Source organism: Artibeus jamaicensis, unplaced genomic scaffold (genome assembly GCF_021234435.1).
Source record: "Artibeus jamaicensis isolate MK-2021 breed Jamaican fruit bat unplaced genomic scaffold, CSHL_Jam_final scaffold_3222, whole genome shotgun sequence".
Lineage (NCBI taxonomy): Eukaryota > Metazoa > Chordata > Mammalia > Chiroptera > Phyllostomidae > Artibeus > Artibeus jamaicensis.
Genome location: NW_026522038.1, coordinates 4,130,795 through 4,148,490, shown reverse-complemented (window position 1 = coordinate 4,148,490; position 17,696 = coordinate 4,130,795). Strand labels below are relative to the sequence as shown.

General features: G+C 38.8%; 1 protein-coding gene across 1 annotated transcript in view; it reads left to right on the top strand.

Annotated features, from left to right (window-relative positions):
* Window positions 1-17,696, top strand: part of COL25A1 (collagen type XXV alpha 1 chain) — a 472,627-nt gene that overhangs the window by 375,142 nt on the left and 79,789 nt on the right. The window contains exons 11-12 of the mRNA XM_053657029.1: window positions 754-780; window positions 2,771-2,815. Of these exons, the coding sequence (XP_053513004.1) occupies window positions 754-780; window positions 2,771-2,815 (72 nt within the window). The remainder of the gene's footprint in view (window positions 1-753; window positions 781-2,770; window positions 2,816-17,696) is intronic.

Here is a 17,696-nt window from a genome sequence, read left to right as displayed (position 1 = left end):
AGTCCATACAACAGTCCATTTTGTTCCTTCTGTGAGACACTCTCTAGGGGCCACAGTGGACTTTGCCATCCCCTAGTTTGTAAACAAGTGTTTGTGCTGGTCAACTGGCCACATTTCATAAGAGGAAGAATAGAATAACATGTTTATTTATAATACTGTTCAATTATTTTCTTTGCAAATCTTCTTACTGAGGTTTTGAAGATGCAGAAATCATTTAATGTGGTCAGTTACTGGGCAATTATGTTGTATTTTTTTCTTTATTTAATCTTCATTGTATTTTTTTCCATTACCAGTTAGTCTCCTTATACCCCCATCCTCTGAGCAATCATCACACTGTTGTCCATGTCCAAGGAAGGGGAGGGGTTGGAGGGATTGAGCCAAAAAAAGAAATGAAAAAGGAAAAAGGACTCTCATTGCAGTTTAAATGCTTCTGGCGGCAACCCCTTGAGCTTTCTAAATGAGACTGATGTGATAGATTTGAAGGTATTTGAAGAAACAGAGGTGCTGGGATAACAAAGATTCCTTTTTAAGGAAAAAAATCAGAATTCTGCTGCATGTGCTTAATGTTCTTCAAATGAGAATAAAAGAGAAGAAAAGATCTCTTATGTACTTCCAACGGAAAATTTTCATTTTTCTCAGTGTACAACGTGAGCATATTTCAACACAGCAAGAAGAACCTTATAGAATAGCACAGTTTTAACTGGTCATTTAAGTTTAAATGCTTATGTTAATTGAACTGATTTTTCATTTTAGGGTCCTATGGGGCCTCCGGGACAAAAGGTAGAGTATAAAGCATGCTGTGAAAGTATCGATAATTATGCTCTTGTTGCCAAATGACAAAGCACGAGGGGTGAATGGATTTAACTACTGTAAGCCACGCCGAAGTGGTCTGGTGTATGCAGTGCACTTTATAAAAATACAGTCATATTATGTGAGCCATCAGATTTCTAATCAATTTCATTATAGAAAATCTAGTAAATCCAGACCAGACTTTTTTTAAGCTGTCTGCCAAACTTGTAAGTTATTGAATTGTTTAATTCAAATACTGATAAAATCTGACAAAACTTAGAATGTGAAGGTTCATACAACATTGCAAATTACATGCATGGCATTGTTCAAACCTCTGACTGTCACATGACCATAGAACTGACCAGAACAAAGGACACACTTGTTGCTTGGTGACTGTATTCAAGCAGCCCACTGGTGTCTTCCTTCGCTGAGGTAACCTGGAAAGTGATTGTTATGATATATGTTATGTGTACTCATCAGAATCGGCCATTATATTCTGATGGAGGGGAACTACAATTTCTAAAATTACATCAATACTGCAGTAATAACTATATCAATAGCAAGTAGGTGGCCCTTTGCCAACAAAGTATCACTAAGTCCCCCTTCCCCATTCTACTCCCCACCCCACAAGGGGGAAAAGAAGATATTTAACCTGCAGAAAATGAAAGAAAACAATTGTATTACAACAGGTGGAAAAGTGATTATCTTTATCTTTGGAATCCATCAAAGATGGAGACTTTTTATCCCTAAGCATTGGGCATGTGGCATCTGTTGAATCGTAATCCTACAAGCCAAGTAAAAGCCAGTGAGTTGAGACATGGCTTGTGTGTGGGAGGAACACTTTGTCCTTGGCAATAATGTCTCTATTAAGCGTGGTGTGAAATTGTAAAGTTACTCTGATCCGCATGCAACCAGGATAAACTTACTGCCTTGGGCTTCGGAAAGAGCTTTAATGGCCCACCCAGTCTCACCCTGGAAGCACTAAGGAACTTGCCATCTCAATCTGTTTTGCATACCATGACTATATTTTTCATTGACTTATTTTTAGGGCACCCAGGTTATAATTACTATATTTTAAATGTTTCCACTCTTATTAAGAAATTTAGTATCATATATCTACTAAGAAAAAGCTATTTTCTAGTGGTAGGGAAAGAATAAGCACATTTTTTTTAAATGGGCTCTCCAGAGCCTACACAGTAAGTGTATGAAGGGAAATGACATCACTGTTTGAAAACATTTGTTCATGTCACTACATCCAGCTCACTGTCAGAGATTTTCCTCAGGTGATAGTTAGCTTACTTATTCCCCGTTCACTCCGCTTGTGTCCAGCCACTGGTACTCACCGCAGTGTGCGTGTACACACATGCTATATTTTTATGTACAGAAGACATGTTGTTCCTCATCAGTGTTTAACATTTGTAACGTCTTCTCTAGTCTACTTTGCAAGACATATTCATACTAGTGTGGCTTATGTGTGCTCCCTGAAAGTCTGGGGGGAAGTGACGCAGATAACAACAAATTTGAGTTTACAACGTGGGTCACTTACTGGACTAATTGTGGAACAAGTGGTAGTTATTTTAATTACCTTTTGTTTCATGGTATTTAAACTCATGGAATTCAAAAGTTGCTGCTACTACTAAGCTTTTTCCAGATAGAACTAAGCCTATTTGTTTCCTAAAGGCACCCAAATTTAGAACCATGTGGCCTGGTAATAGCCATAGATCTCAATATATGATGTCACTTTCTTAAAAATCTTACTACAGTTACAGGGATATTTAGATATATGGTTAAATTTAACTCCATATTTTCTGCAAACATTATCACACACTTGAATACAGTGGATAAGGACTGAAAAACATAGCCTCCCAGATATGTTTTAGCAAGGTAAAGTTATGGCTGATATAACTAATACAATATAAATTTAGAATAGAAATATTTTGTGATTGTGATAGCAGTTTATTCTAATTATGTGTCTCCTTAGGGTTCTGTTGGAGCACATGGAATTCCAGGGATGAATGGGCAAAAGGTGAGTACTATAGACCATAGTATTTTTGACCATTTTGAGATGACTGAAATCACAAAATTATTCTAGTCTGTAATTAGTAATAAGTTTCTGTGCTCATAAAAACTCTATAAATACTTTGGAAACATAAGAAAATTATCATAACAATGGTTGAGTTAGTTAATTTTTAAAGATGTATTAAATAGAAACTCAGAAAATTTTTCATTTTATTTCAATAATTTATATAAAATATATAACTGTGTCTTTTTCATAATTACATGTGATAGAGGGAAAATGCTATGTTTAACATAAATTATGATAATAAAATGCACTCTAGTTATTCTTGTTATTACAAAAGCAACATGTATTATTTTTCATTAACAAATTATTCTTACTAGAAACCTATTGAAATCTGAATTCAGAAACAAGCTCTTTTTACTGGTAAGCAAAATCGGCAGTTAAATAGACTTGTCAAGCTCTAGTCGTACACTTTTATTGTACTGTTAATAATGAGGAGGAGTAAAGTAAAATACACACACACAGCTCTCCATAGACATGCCTGTGTACAAGTATGCATTCATCCCTGCAATGTACTTACTAGCTTAAAAACACCTAGCTTTACTGAACAGCCAGGTCTGGCATCCTGTGTCTCCCAGCAGTCCTGACTGCTCTTCAATCTGGAACCTCTACAGAGACCAGGGAAGTCATGGCCGCAGCTACTAAAGCCACTGGCTGGGCCAGTGTGCTGAGAGCCAGGGAGCTGAGCTAGGACTTTCCTGTCTCCCTCAGAGGTTTTAGACTGGCTCTGTGAAATCTTGTGATGTATCAGCTTGTCTTCCCAGAAGATTTTAAATCGATGCACTCTGGATTAAATTTTGAAATCGTAAGGAACTCAACGCTTACAGACACAATAAATCCCTTCATGACCTTCTGCAACTCATCTTTTCTTCTCTAATAATATGTAAACACAATTTAAAATCTACTAAAGAGCCCTGGCTGCTGTGGCTCAGTGGATTGAGCATGGGCCTGCAAACCAAAGAGTTGCTGGTTCAATTCCCAGTCAGGGCACATGCCTGGGTTGCTGGCCAGGTCCCCAGTAGGGGGCACACAAGAGGCAACCACACATTGATGTTTCTCTCCCTCTTTCTCCTTCCCCTCCTCTCTCTCTAGAAACAAGTAAAATATTTAAAAATAATAAAATGTACTAAAGAGACAGTGTAAATTTTGGCCAAGTCTTTGAATTCTCTGGCCTCAGTTTCCTAATATGCAAAAAAAGAGAATAGCAAAACCTACTTAATAGGGTCAGTGTGAGGACTAAATGAGTGAACAGATAAGCAGTCATGTAACTATTAAACTTCTCCTTCATGTCGTTTGAGTGAAATTCTGGAAATGTAATTGATCTGTGGTTGAAAAGAGTCATGTGAGGAAGCTAAAATTAAACAAACAAAAACAGAATAAAAAAGACACTGAAATAGATGGGCACAGGGGGGGGGGGACTTAGGGGAAGGGGGGTTTGAGAACAATGAAACGGATGTTGGGGGTGGAATGGGGGGGGGGGACGCTGTGGGTGGGGAATTACTTGAAATTTTTGGAAAAGAGGCTCTCTGTTTCCAGAATTACTCAGTTACCTCCAGAATTACTCAGTTACCAAGTGAAATCAGTGTTCTCCACCAGGACTCGTGGTACCTCAATGTCCACCAACTGAACACGCATGCTCAGCAGTGGTGAACTGCCTGCCCCCGCCACAGCTCGGCTTTCTGTTTAGTAAAAGGCATATCCATTTGTTTTGCATGGCCTGGTAAAGAGAGAAGATTAACTTTCCATTTAGAACACTGCAGATCAAGGAGAGAAACATAAGCAAAAATTCAGATGTGTGTTCATTTGAAGATGGATTTGAAAATTACATAACTCAGAATAATATTTTAAAAGGACAAAACCTGGATATAGCAGAAACATTAGTTCTAACATTGGTAAAAAGCAAAACGTATACTTAAGGTTAGTGTTTTCCTTCTTCTTTATTTCTTTTTTCAACTTTGAGACAATCATGAAAATTTATGGAAACCTTTCACCTGACACAAAACAACTTTAAAACTGTCACAGATATGCTTATGAAGACTGCATATTCTTTCGCTTTGCAAAGGAAATATGCAATTTCCTTAGCAAGAAAAAGGAATGTGACATGTCCTTGTCCTAGTCACCAAGTTTAAATTCTATTTCAAGGACATAGTTAATATTCACTGTTTTATGTCTTGTTATACATCTTTGTGGCATTTTAAAGTGTTTTCTCTAAAACCTAGGGAAGCTAAATGATTTCACACTTATGTGAAAGTATCAGCAAAATGTAATTTTAAATTGTTTTTTCTAGTCTGTGGAACTTAAAATTTGGGGTGTGGAGTTTCTGTTAATCCTAGTCATTATCTCATGTTTGTGATATTTGGTATGTCATCTTTAGAAAAATAAAGTGCAAGAAATGAGTCCCCTTCACTGAAACAGCAGGTCATCTAGAGAGTAAAAACAAAGTTGGAAATTGAGTAATAGTTCTACACTTAAAGCACATGAAATATGTCTTGGATCTCTCAAATTTGCTTCTCTAAAAGACAGCTTACAATGACATAAATTTTTTTCAAAGTGCACCTCGATGTCTTTAAACTGTCTTGAGAAAACATCTTTTCCACATTACAATTTTACTTTTTCCAACTATATACTTTTAATGCTTAGAAAATAGTGTTCAGACAGTGGTTAAGGAAGGATATGATTTCTAAGCCATCAGTGCGGTGATTGCTGGGGGAGGGGCTATGAGGGGATTAAATGATAATGGGAAAATATATAATAAAGATTATATATTTAAAATTTTTTAAAGTAAAGAAAAAATAAAGTAATAAAAAGTAAAGAAAGCTTCAGCATAAAAAAAGAAATATGGCAGATAAGTAGAAAATAAACAATTTTTCTCCTATAAAAAAGGAAGATAAGTAAACTGCTTTAAGAAAATGTTTTGTGTGTTTTCTACTAGAACATTTTCCATTCATTCAGATTTACAAAATTGGTGATTGGCTTTGACCAATCAGTTTGGTGGTGACATTTTTTTTTTACTTCACACTTCTTTTTTACTACTTTCCTTTAAATTTTGGTCATCCTGATTGCTAATCTGAGAATTGCCTATTTTTGTAATGGTCTCCCCCATTCTTTAGATCGTATTAGGGAAGAAGACTTACACAAGCAGTAACATGGCAGTGAATTCCACTCCAGCTCCTTCTGGTATCACTGTCTCCAAATCGCCCCTGGGCGGGCCCTTTAAGCCGTGGGAGGCTGTATGGGGTGGAGGGAGGAGCCTGGACTCTGCAGGCAGCTGGAGAGAGAGCTGCAAGTCCCTGTCTTCCACCAGGTGAGGCAGGGAATGTGTCTAAGGTTTGTGTGTAAAATACAAATACAGACCATGCAGTATTAACTAGATGACATCTCTAAAGTGAACATAATATAATAGGTGCTCAGTAAATATTATCAAATATCTAACAGTTTCACGCATCAAGAGTTTCAGCAAACGAGCTCTCTTAGGTAGGGAGCAGAAGCCAATTGACTTCATGATAAGGAGAAAATGAATATATGAAATATATATTAATTTAATATATGAAATATATGATACCTAAATATAAATATTAAATGTTTCTCTGTCTGGCTTCCTTCATCCCCACCGTACATACATGGCCCATACTAGGTAGTTGGGCTGTAGGTACTACTGATACGGGAAGGAGAAGGACACATCTCACGTTACCTGCCAGCTCAGGCAACCAGCGTGGGGCAGCGATGTAGGAGCACAGTCCTGGAGTCGGGACACTTACTCTGGTCTTTCACTTCACAGGCAGTCTTCCCAAGGCCCTTTTCCTCTCTGAGTCAAGTAAAAGGAGAGGTGGGGGCTGTACTGATTGATCTCTATGGGCCTTTCCTGTGTATCTACAAAAGGTCACACATGTCTCATTCCCAATTCGACCGGCTTCCAGCATCTCCATTCCCAGTTCTGAAGGTTGTTTCTGTAATTTGGATTTGTTTCTAACAAATAGCTGCAGCAGATAGAGCAGATTTAATGCTGTCTTACCTAAAAATGTGAAGTGTTGTCCTCCTCTTCTGTATTACATTGGACACAAAAGTTTTTGTAATTCTCATGAATAGATCTTGTTGGCATAGGTATAATTAACATTTTATTTGTAGTCCATGATTCCTTCTCTCTCTTGGTCTGTCACTCACATGCATGGACATATTTGTTGATTAAACCCTACTTCTCAGATACACGGGGGAAGTATGTGGGCTTTAAAAAATAACTTAGTGGTAGGCCTTTCTAAAACTGAAGCATCCTTCGACAAAATAAAATTGGTAATGTATGTCAGAACTTCTAACATTTCAGCCCTTAATAGGTGTAATTAGAACCCTATATTTTTTTTGCTCTTTCCACATTTTCACATTAATTGGCATATCCATAAGAATAAATCATCATAATGACAATTTATTTGAACAGCAATCAGTGCCCAGGGTTGTGCAAATGTCATGGAAGAGGAGGTCTGCACCTGGCGCTGCACAGGTGTAATTTCCACATCTGTTAGTTCACATCACTGTCTCTTTGTTACGATGAAAAAAATATTAAACATTTTCAAAGTTAAAAACAAATTATTTTTGTTTAAGCAAGCTAGAATATTTTTGAGGTCCCAGAATTATAGACTTTGTTTCCAAAGCAAAGAGAAATATTAGGTGATCTTGTTTCATGTATTTTTCAAGTGTTCCCTAGAATTTGTTATTTTTAAAACTTCAAAATTATATATTGCTATTCATGTATCATCTATGAATCTACCCCAGATAGCAATGAGATTTTTAGTCCCATTAAATTTTAATTAGCGTATGGTATTTACAGTTGCTTTTCATCTCTTATCCATGGGTCTCACAGTTCTTCACTGACATTCATCTTCACAGCGTACTTCTAATGGCATTTTTATTGTAAGTATATTTAGAAAGCACATAAATTGAAGCTCTCAGACTTCCAAAGGTCAAGTTGTTTATTCGTGTCTGTACAGTGGGCTATGCAATGAACTCAATATTTTTTATTCTTGAATTACTTACTGTAACCACTAAATACACTCTTTTCTTTGGCATCCTTGACTCTATCATTAAACAGTCCAAATTAAATTCCTAAGGATTCGAATATGTCATAGTTTGGTTTGTGTTCTGGTTAGCTTACAATTTTCCTGTAGCAGACTTTACCCAGTGATCTACCACCTAATCTATTTCTGACTGTTGAATTTTAGACTTTAAGTAAAGATATCTAGAGTTAAATGAAGTGATGGATTTCTGATCCTAGTAACAAGATTAATTAAATAGTTCAGGGAAAGTATCTTACAGCAACTTAGTTCTTTTGCAGGTTGAAGTTGAAGATTTAAATTATTTTTATTAACTTTTCTGTCTTTTAAAGTGGGCAGTTGTATACATTAGAAGTCTAAGCATGCGTGGCTTGCCTGCTGCTGACTTGATGTAACAATAGAATGCATTTTTCTTTTTATTTATTTATTCATTCTTTTATTTTATTAATTTATTTTTTATTGCTGTTCAAGTACAGTTATCTGCCTTTCCCCCAGCCCTCCCCACCTCCCCCTTGTTATTGTCCAGGTGTCCTTTATACTAGTTCCTGCAAACCCTTCCCCTTTTCCCCCATCATCTCCTCCCCTCTCCCCTCCGGTCACTGTCCGCCTGTTCTCAATTTCAGTGTCTCTGGTCATATTTTGCTTGCTTGTTTGTTTTGCTGATGTACATACTTCTTAAGAAACATCATTTTTATCTATTACAGGATTATTTCATATTGTCAAATCACTTCATCCCTGAGTGTGATTCATGCATTCTAAGGCATTTTTATATGCACATTTACTCCTAAAGAGGCTTTTTACTCAATTTTACTTATTCTTCATGAAATTAACTTAGTTCCTCTAGAGAGGAATAAAAAGTTAGTTAAAAGAGGTCATTTCATGCTGGCTTGAAATAAAACAATGATAGGAAGATTCTTTTTTAAAGGCACTTCTTCCTGACTTTATTTAGGCCTGTTACTATAAAGTTTGACACAGTTATCATTCTACTAAGTGGAAATACAGGGAGGGGGAGAAGAGAGACTTGGCGGAATGGGACAGGTGGGGTGAGGGGCGTGAGAGGAGGGGAGGCTGCTCACGGGCTGTCGGAAAATGAGGAAACCGCAAAGCAAGTGTGTCTGAATGTACTGTGACATTATCCAGTCCACTTGTTTTTCCACTTTAATTGAAAGGACTCTATATATTAAAGAAGGGACCACACTAATGCTGATTCAGTAGATCTGATTGAATTGCATACATAATTTTCAAACTTTTTTTTAAGTTTCCTTAAATGTGTCCATTGACGCACTTACATCACGGTGTCTCTAATCATCTCATCAGCCCTAATTACTAAGTGCAGGCACTGACATTAAAGCTGCCTCTGCCCTCATGGAATTTCCACCCTAACTGGGGATATGGACATTAGAAAAATAGTAAAATCTGTTAGATTGCCGAGCTGTTAAGTCCCATGATGGAGAGGCACAGGGCAACCTGGCCTGGAGGAAAGGGTCAAGGGATGCTTCCCAGAAGAGGTGATTTTAGGGAAAACTTACAAGGTGGACAGCATTTGGCAAGGAGAAGAGACACTATCATTCTGGTGCAGTACTTACAAATTAATTACAGAGAACCTTGGTGTTAGAATTCTGTTTCTAAAACAGCAAATTAGCAGCTAGTATACTATTTTTATGTTCATCGTAGACTACCTTTTATCCAACTTTCTGACCCCTAAAATATTAAGTCAATATAAGCCACAAAGTCTGTTTTTATGTCATTAGATCTGACCTCTCAATGATGCTCTTGACTGTGAAATTTGTGTTAAAAATCAGGCTGCACTGAAGTAACTTATGACACTCTTCACAAGTTAACATCTACCTGGGTCCATCCATTTGCTTCCAGACCACCTTGCCAAGGGGACAGGGACCATTACCCAGTTGTGGGCTGAATTTATGAGGAGGTGAATTTCTTTCAGGATTCTTTTCTCTGTCTTCTCTGCCCAGTGCAGAGAATAAAAGAGTGCCGCATACAATAATTACTAACATTTATTCAGGCACTGTCCTAAAGGTTGTAGGTACATTAGTTCACTTATTCCTCACAGCAGTCCTATGAGGGAAATATAGTATTATCTCTCTTTTATGTTGAGGAAACTGAGGCACAGGAAGAACAAACGTTCTGCCCAGGGCCACCCAGGTGTTTGCGGTAGAACGGAACTTCAAAGCCAGGGAGGTTTGCCCCCAGACTTACATTGAGGATTTTAAATTCAGAATATCTCATCTCTGCTCATCGGTATTTATATAACCTTGGCCAAGTTACTTACCTTCTCTGAGCCTTAGTTTCTCTATTTGTCAAATAAGAAGTATAACATTTACCAAAGTTTAATCAGAAAAAAATGAAGGAAGTAATAACTGTTTATTTACATATATTATTACATAAGAACAAGCTGTTTTTCTCTGTGAACTGGAGACATTAATAACCATGAATTCAGAAACCTCCTGGGTGTATAAATGAACGTTAGTAAGAACTGGTATCTCTTTCTACTTCACTGATCTCTAGAATTTTTCCAGTTCGAAATAACATTTAACAGTTCCATTAATAATTGGGCACACTTCCTTCTCAGTGAAAAAGAATAATTTATCATGGAAAATATGCATAGATTTATAATTAAGAACTATACTTTAGAAGAGAAAAAATAAGCTGGGTTTTTAAACTTAAAAATGGACATGTTGTGGAGGGCACATTAGGTTACAAGTCATAGAACACTTAACTAGTTTTTTGAAACAAAAGTGTTTACTGGGCATCTAACTTGAAAGTTTAGCACGAGTACAGGCGTCAGCTTTACTTTGCTCCGGCAACTAGCCCGCACCACAACCCAGGTGTTTGTACTCCTCACCCTGTCTGCAGGCAGCTGCCTTCAGCCCAGGTCCTTCTCTCGCGGTGTTGGGCGACTGCCGCTCACTCTGGGGCTCCATTCTTTCCCATCCGCCTCCAGGCAGTGGATGAGTATCTTTTCCCTAAACAGCCAACAAAAATTTTGAGTCCCTTTGTAACTGGATACACACAGGCCATGGCCTCTCCCTCAGCCCTTGCTAGAGGAAGGTCAGACAGTGATTGGCTACCGCCACTGCAGTTACTTTTTTAGCAGCCCCAGTCCTGTGGAAAGTCGCAATAAAACCAACTGTCTGATTTAGAAGAGACCCATGGAGCACAGGGAGCTGAACCAGTGTGTGGTTTAGCCCACGCCCAGCAAACTCTCCCACTTCACATACCCACCTTCATCCATTTTGACATTTTGTCTTTCTAAAACATGTCTTTATTCTTCACCTCTCATTTTCCATGAGAGTATACACAGAGAACAACTTTTCGCGTGCGCAGAAAAGAGTGCCCTCTGTGGCATCATCCTCTTTGGCTGGTCGTTGCCCAATTTTGAACCTTTCTTAAGTTATTTAAAAAGGAGGTACTAGTGTGTCCCTTAGACCGTGGCATGTGGTGCTCCTTGTCCAGCCTCTACTGTCCCTCTGGTAGTGGGACCCTTCCCATGGAACGAGTCCTTAAGGCCAAGGAAATATGCCTGCTCACAGCCCAGTCTCCCTACTTCCAGGTCATATTCCAGGTACGCAGGATGCAAGAATTACTCTTTCAACTGTCCTGAGTCTGCTTCCAGGGCCATAATACTAGCCTCATCGCCAGGCCTGTATTCCCAAGGATGAACCGCACGGCTGGGGGTGTGCTCCCAAGTCTGTGGGTGGCCTTGGAGCAGCTACTAGTAGACATCTGGAGGCAGAGCTCTCAGGCTGTGGTGTTCACACACAAGCCCCATGGCTCCTCCTGGGGAACTAGAGAGCTGGGGCTGGGAGGAGAAGGGGGGGACATTCGCATTGTGGGGCGGGGAGGCCATCATCCTTGTATTCCTATCCAGGCCTTTAAATTTTAAGGATGTGCTCAAGGCAGATAATTCTTCTCATTTGTATAAATTTTACCCAAATAAACTCAACTTAGCTACTTTCCATGACCCCTAAATACTTACTGTCTCTTTCCATTTCAATTTATTTGTTCAAATTATATCCTCTACATTTCTGCCTGCAGTAACAGTACAGAAAACTAAAATAAAAAGGGCTAATCAGCAGACTTATTTTTGAAATAATCCATACTGTAATATTATTGATACAGCTATCACGCTTTTCGTATTTTACATGTTTAGACATTTGTACATCTTTTTAAAAAGCATAATGAAGGCTTGATTATGAGATTTAGTTCAGTTATCACTTGAATCAGTTGAAGACCTATTTCAGTATGTTATCTGAAATAGAATATTTTTATTCAATCCCTGCTGATAGACCTGCCTACTTTTACACTCATTAGTATTCCTATTACCGATGCAGACAAAGAGATTCTAATTTTAGGGCTGGAGTTTGCTGATTGGAGGAACAAAACAAAGTCCTCTAAAGGGATGGCAGAACTCTGTGGGTAACCAAACCCAACACCCAGTCTAAGAATGTTCTGGTTTTCCTTCCACCATGTTATGAAGCCTCCTCTGCCCCCAGGAAAAAGATAGAAAAACAATCAGGGATTCTTTCTAGGAGGCAGAGGAAAGGAATTAGCAAGTAGAAGCTTTTTTACAACTACTGAATTGCTTCACGTGAGAAAGAGTGAAGCTGAATTCCCAGGATGGTGTGGGAAGGTAGGAAGGAGGGAAGAAGTTGAGGTGGGAGGGGGAGAAAGGAGAAGGCAGCAAAACTCGGGAGACTGCGTGCTCCGTGATGTGACACCCTTCCAAGAACATCAGGGGCTCCATCCTGAGCTCACCAAAGGCCCAGGGAGAGCCGGGTCCTCAGGGCAGCTGACTGACTGATGTATCTAAATTGGTCTGGGCAAAGCAGGTGTGGCCCGTTCGGATGCAGGACAGGAGCCCAGGGGCCTGCAGAGCAGGTCCCTGTGAAACTGGGACTTGAGCCAAGTTTAATCGGATGTCTGAAAAATAAGAAGCCACCGGTGCCATCTGTAGCCCAACAATAACAAATAATAATAATGATAATAATAATAAATCTTAGTCACTTAAAGCCAAAGAAAGAAAACACTTAATTTACACTGCCCCACCCCAGGCACCCCCACCCCCTCCACACACAAACCGAATAGAAGAAAAGCTGAGCTCCACCAAAGCTCAAGAAATTCACTCCATGTCCCAGGACCAGAAGTGAAAAACATGGGACCAGACCAGAGGCTTCCTGAAGTTGCTTTTCTATTTCATGCTAAAAGTAAAGAGAAGAAAAACGTAAACCTGAATGAGGTTTTTTTTGATACAAGTTGCTCAAATAGAAGAAACACAAGATGGGAATTGGAAGACCTGGGTTCTAACCTCACAGTTTCCTCGGCACCTGTTTGCCTGTGGAGACGTCACTCCCCCTCCCTGAATGTGTTTCTTCACCTGTTGCAAATGACTGGCTCTGCTCAACTAAAATAGTTCACTATTTTGCAAGTGCTTCTGCTTAGGGAAAAGGAGATGTTAGCATACTTTCATAAGGTGATGACACTTGGGTAAGTTCCAAAAGGGTCTTTTGGCAACTTTAGATAACAAGATAATTTATATAACCAACACTGCCCCGGTTACTACTCACCCTTCACCAGAGGCACATGTTATAATGGCCGGTCTCTGTACCTACAGGCGGAATTGTTGGAGCCCTTCGTCCCTCCAGGCAGCCACGCTTGCCCTGCCGGAATCCTGAGGGGCTCAGGGGCTTTGCTGGGAAGCTCACTGCTAGCATCCTGTCCTTACCGGGACTCTCCTCCACACGCCCACCCTTCACTCCTACCGCATGCTCTTCCTCTGTGTTTCAGTCCTAATATCGCTGATGGGCCTGTGTGATTGGAGGTGTCACTGCTGGGTTAACATCTATCCCATTTTTTCCCTCGGTCCTGCTACAGCTGAGACAAAGAGCCATCTCTTGCCACCGTGGTCATAGGTCTTCTCCACTTTCCCAGTACTGAAAGGGTTATGAGTGTTTTGTGCCCCCATGTGGGTTTAATGCATTGGCATCTCCTGTATTTGCCTTTCCCTCCAACATACGTGTCCTGAACAATTATCATGTGTCAGGAATAGTTTTTATGTGCTATGGAAAGAGAGCGAGCAAAATAGACAAAGTTTCTATTCTAGTGCTGGTGAGGGGTTGGGGATGGGAAAGAGTTGCCAAATAAAATACAGAATGCCCAATTTAATTTGAATTTATGATAAATAACCCATAATTTTTAATATGACTGTGTCCCATTTAGTTTGGGATATATGGTACTTAAAAAACTACTTGTTGTTTATCTGAAATTCAAATTGAACTGACTGTTTTGTATTTTTATTTCCCAAATCCTTCGGTCATAGTGAGGGAAACACAAAATAAACAAAAAAAATGGACTATTTGGTAATCGGTGCACTAAAAAAATAAGGCAGTAGGCTCAGGGCGTGCAGGTCGTGGTGGCAATTCCGTGGCCACCCCTGTATAATATAGGGGACATTTGTAGACCTCTGATGTACATGTGGGCTGTGTTTTAGATTTAAACATGGGTAGATAACACATATAAAACAAACTGTTTATAAGGATAAACAGTTCAGCAGGCCAACCCACACAAACTTGTTGAAAAGATAGTGGAGCTGACCTGTTACTGGTGCCCACGGGCTCTCCCCCAAGTCTAACTTTCTAACCTGGAGGCGAGCACCCCTGGGAGTGCAGAGATGTCCCCAGAAGTACAAAAGGACTGAGGATTCTTCTAGAGCATTGATTACACCTGCAGGTTGGGATGAGAATTCTTATATTATTGTGTGACGATATGCTACATTTCTATAAATTTTAAGGCAAAGAATGTTGGTTATTTTGTACCTCTCACCTTCCCCCAAGTTCATGTTCATGCTCATTTGCCATTAGGATACTAGAATGAAACATTGCAATGAGAATTAGGGGGAGAGAACACATACGAATGGAGAGTAGAAACCCCATTTTCCTAACTCTTCCCCACACAGCTTTTTGTGAAGTCCCCGGTGGTTACCTCACTTCCAGAGAATCCTCCTCTACCAAGGGTTGTTTAGCCAGTTGCTGCCAAAGCCCGTGAGGCCCTGAGGCCCTGTGGAGGGACAGCGACTCTCCACCATGACTGTCTGTAGGAAAGGAATGACTAAGGCCAGTTCTACTCACCACTCAGGCCACTGAGGTCCTTCAGTGTCAGTCACTATCAGGAAGAACGGCCCTGAGCACGCGCCGTTTTAGAGAGGTATCAGTGACCTCACTGTGCCTTTTTAGTCTTTATTGCGCATGTGCACCAACCTCACCCACTCCAGGGGTAGAACCATCGTAAGAATGATGCCATGTTATGCCCAATATCACACTCCATCCACTGCTGTTTTTGACAAGTGAATATAAAATTATATTATGCTAAAAAATTTAAGCTGCGACTCATTTTCACTGGCAGAATGAAAAAGAGTTGTGATTGAGCATCGGCCAGCCGTGTTACTACGACATGACCTGCTCCCGTCAGCATTCAGTTCCATAAGAAAGCTGCATTCCTTTCTACCTTTAAGAACTCTTTCAGGTTGCTCCTGCATAGCAGTACCTGAAATAATTGTAAAAGCCCTGAGTGATGTTTTACATTAGAGTTCTAAAGAGTGTTTTGCTTAAAAGAAAGAAAAGAAGGAAGGAGTGAAGGAAAGGAGGAAAAAAGAAAAGAGAAAAGAAAAGGAAAAAAAGGAAGCAGGAAGCCATCCTTGAAAGCCAGCCCAATGTATTTTTAGCCTGAATATACAAATTGTCACTTGGGGATAATACACCAGGAGTAGCCATAGAATTTCAGGTACAGAAGAGAAAACCCCATGAACCTACCTGCAGTTAAGATGTTAGCTGCTGTTTCTCTGTGTTGTCTGTGGATTGTCCTTCAGAACTTGTGAATGTGAAATGCATTCAGAAGTAAATGGATAGATGACCCAACAAACGAGACTAGCTCTCCACAACACCAGAGCCTAAATCCCTTTTTCGTATGTTCTTTTCTGATATATTTTTTCTGCATATGTATGTTTTTACATTAGCAATATAATCTTATGATAACTTTATTTTTTCTTGCTTTCCAACCACTTTTTAAAAAATTTTATCATGATAATTATATTTTATCATATATCAGAAAATGTGAATATTATGTATGATATATGGCTCATTCTTCATTAAGATATACCTTTGATTTCTGTTCATTGTGCCTCTTCATGAAGTATAAGAAAACTTTGCCTACAAAATAGTTGTATAACCTTGATTAGATGCCCTCAAGTTATTTTTTACATAGCTTTTTTCTCCCTCAGAAATAAGCTGTTTAGGCACAGACATTTGTCATGTCTGTTTCATGTGTCTATCCCATAAAATAGTCGAGAGTAGAACATACAGTAGATTTTCACTTGATCCATTGTTAGCTGAATGAACTAATGCCAACAGGACCCCATGCTGGTGTAAGACATTGGTGTAAGACATTTTAGCTTCAACATTTCTTTCTCACAACCTGGGAAACTAAGCTTGAATAATACCAGAATGCTCCATAATCTTCTAAACTAAGTTTAAGTATATTTTTCATGACATATTTTAATAGAAAGGTAAAATTCTCTAAGTCATTTTTCCTTCTTGATTCTATCCTCCCTTGATTCATTCAGGAAACAGTTTATTTGCTTTTTAACTTTAACATTATGTGAGACACACACTTAATTAAAAACACATGGAAAATATTTAACTTACAGGTGATAAGTTTAAAATTGAGGAACAGTAAGCTTTCTTTTGGGCTTATTAAAATAACCACAAAAAATGATTAAAATTGTGACCTTTAGTGCGGATGAGTGGGCACCTTTACAAGCAGGTAAAACTCAGCACCTTTCTGGAAAGAAAATAAGAAGTATTTCGGAGGTGTTAGTTTTAGTTTAATAGCAAAAATTGGAAATGATCTAAGTATTCAACAGTTTGGAACAAATTAAATAAATGATCAAACATGACTTTGGTAGGTGATAATTAGGTAAACTATTCATGAAGACAATCATGAATACTATGTGAAAACAAATGTGTGATATAAAAATAATAAAAAATCAGAATGTCAAACTTTGTAATCAGCTTGCGAATGCTTAAAAATATGTAAGCATACATTAAAAAAAACTAGAAGGAGACAGGAAAAATGAAAACAGTTGTGATAGGGCAGTGGGATTACGGGCGCAATATTTTTTGTTTCCTTTTATGTTAAAAGATTATTTTAACAGTGTATAAAATCAAAGAAAAGAGATCAAGTTTTAGTCCCTCAATGTTCATATATTAAGGAAGATTTTATACAGATGCCTAAGCAATGTTTCTCTTCCTTGCTTCAAAACTCTTGGCATGTATTTCGTGTGGTTCCAGGGGCCTAACCATTTTTATTATTGTTATTCTGGCTACCATGGTTATTCTTTGAAAATCTAAACAGGATTCATATTGTTCCCTGGCAGCATCTCTTGTTTGCATTCTGCCGTGAGTTATGACATTGGTGCATCCTGTTGTAGCGTCTTTGGAGAGAGCAGAGTGGACAGCTCTTCTCCTGGCTGCACAGTAAAATGGTAGACCTCTTTTGGGGTGGACTTTATTTTCCAAGTTCTTATCTTTTGTGATTACAGACGGCCTATCAAAATTTTCCTGTGATAGCCATCATTATTCTAAGTCAACAGTTTTGCCATTTTACTAAGCAAGGTGCAAGAATTACGATTATAATGTAAGTTGATATAGGAAGCAGAATTTCTTCCAGAAAGTTACGATATTCACAACTACAATAATCAAGTATAATAGTAA